General features: G+C 53.6%; 1 protein-coding gene across 1 annotated transcript; it reads left to right on the forward strand.

The window, feature by feature from the left end:
* The first annotated feature begins 253 nt into the window (after positions 1–253).
* On the forward strand, positions 254–1,861 carry LOC131736428 (mucin-3B-like). The gene is made up of 4 exons (XM_059021913.1): positions 254–362; positions 534–605; positions 1,229–1,355; positions 1,670–1,861. The coding sequence occupies exons 1-4, from the start codon at positions 254–256 to the stop codon at positions 1,836–1,838; spliced, it is 477 nt and encodes a 158-aa protein (XP_058877896.1). The 3' UTR covers positions 1,839–1,861.
* The last annotated feature ends 15 nt before the right edge of the window (positions 1,862–1,876 follow it).

Raw genomic sequence — 1,876 nt, forward strand, 5'->3', positions numbered from 1 at the left:
TTTCTTTTAAAGGGGACACGCGTTTTAGCAAACACGCACTTCCATTAGAAAACAGCGGGTGCCACGCTAGATTACAAATGAGAATGAAATGTCACGTTGGCTGCAAGAGCTGCCTTCTGCATGCGAGACCGACTGAGTGAATCCCAGTGCATGATGGGTAGGGTGGCTTTGCTGTGACATCACCCAGAGTCACAATGCCTCTCCTCTCTGCTTCTTTCTCCAGTAAAGGAGCATCGTGGTGAATCATGAAGTTATGGTCCGGATTCATAATACAGGCAATGCCACTGAAGAGTACAACACAGTCCTTAAAGAAGTGAAGAACGCTTTGAATGAGGCTGCAGACTGTGACGAGAGTGATCCAGGTACGAGCCTGCTCCTCTATACACAGAGATATCGAGAGTAACAAAACACACACATTACAACTGCCCCCTTTATAGACAGGGACAGCATTATAACTGCCCCCCTACCCCCCTAACCCCCCCTCCAGGAACCCCTGACCACGGTTTTCAGATCCAGACTTTTTCTTGTTTCAGATAAAAACTGTACAACGCTGGACATCGATGTGAATTCAACCGTGGTCAGAAAAGAAGAGTTTGATCCAGAGGGTAAGTCTGTTATATTTTGTGATGAAATAGAGAGAAAGAAAGAAAGAAAGAGAGGAAAAGCAGGAAAGAGACGCAGAGAGAAAGAAAGAAAAAAAGAGCAGCAGAGAAAGAAGAGAAGAATGAAAGAGAAAGAGAGGAGTACTTGGGCTCTGCTGTCATCGCTGCCCTCAATACCTGCTGTGCTGTCGCTCCTAATCCTCACCCTCCTCTTCCCTCACCCTCCTCCCCCCCCCTCCTCCTCCCTCACCCCCCTCACCCTCCTCCTCCTCACCCCTCACCCTCCTCCTCCTCCCTCACCCTCCTCCTCCCTCACCCCCCACCCCCAAATCCTAACCCTCACCCCTCACCTCCTCCCCTCCTCCCTCACCCCCCTCCTCCCTCACCCCCCCACCCCAAATCCTAACCCTCACCCCCTCACCTCCTCCCCTCCTCCCTCACCCCCCTCCTCCTCCCTCACCCCCCACCCCTCCTCCCTCACCCCCCCACCCCAAATCCTAACCCTCACCCCCCACCCCCCTCACCCCTCACCCCACTCCTCCCTCACCCCCCTCACCCCCCCGTCTCCCTCCTCCTCCTCCCCCTCAGGTTTCTGCAAGAATGTGGCTCCCACTGACTTCAAACAGTTCTACACGTACCACAACACTCTGCTACGGGGATCGTGTGCGTCTCTGTGTGCGACAGCCGACACCAGAACCACTACACCTGCCAGCCGGGCCACTGCAGCCTGGCTGCCTCCGGACCCGCCTGCTTGTAAGTGTGACCAGAGAGAGAGATTCCCAGGTTAGAATACGAGAACCTCTCCCCCTCCCTCTCCCTCTCCCTCTCCCTCTCCCTCTCCCTCTCCCTCTCCCTCTCTCCCTCTCTCCCTCTCCTCCCCTCTTAGTTCTTCTTTGTTCCAGGAAAAATTAATCTCCACGCTCCCTTCATAGCACTCTCCAATTCTTCAATTCTGTTTTTTATAGCACTTATCTTTTTTTAAATGAGAATCATCTTTCTTTCCTCTCTCCTCTCTCTCTCTCTCTCTCTCTCTCTCTCTCCTCTCTCTCTCTCTCTCTCTCTCTCAGCTGCCCGATCTCAGACTCGCACTGGTTTCTGGGAAGCCACTGTCAGAATAAGATCTCCAAAGCCGGGGTCTACGCTGGGGTGAGCCTGACCACCATCGTGCTGCTGGCTGCTGTGATAGGACTCCTCATCTACCAGCTCAGGACCAAGAGACTAACAGAACAGAGGTGAGAACTGAGGACACAGAGGGACTGGGAGAGAGAGCGGGA

Source organism: Acipenser ruthenus, unplaced genomic scaffold, assembly GCF_902713425.1.
Source record: "Acipenser ruthenus unplaced genomic scaffold, fAciRut3.2 maternal haplotype, whole genome shotgun sequence".
Taxonomy (NCBI): domain Eukaryota; kingdom Metazoa; phylum Chordata; class Actinopteri; order Acipenseriformes; family Acipenseridae; genus Acipenser; species Acipenser ruthenus.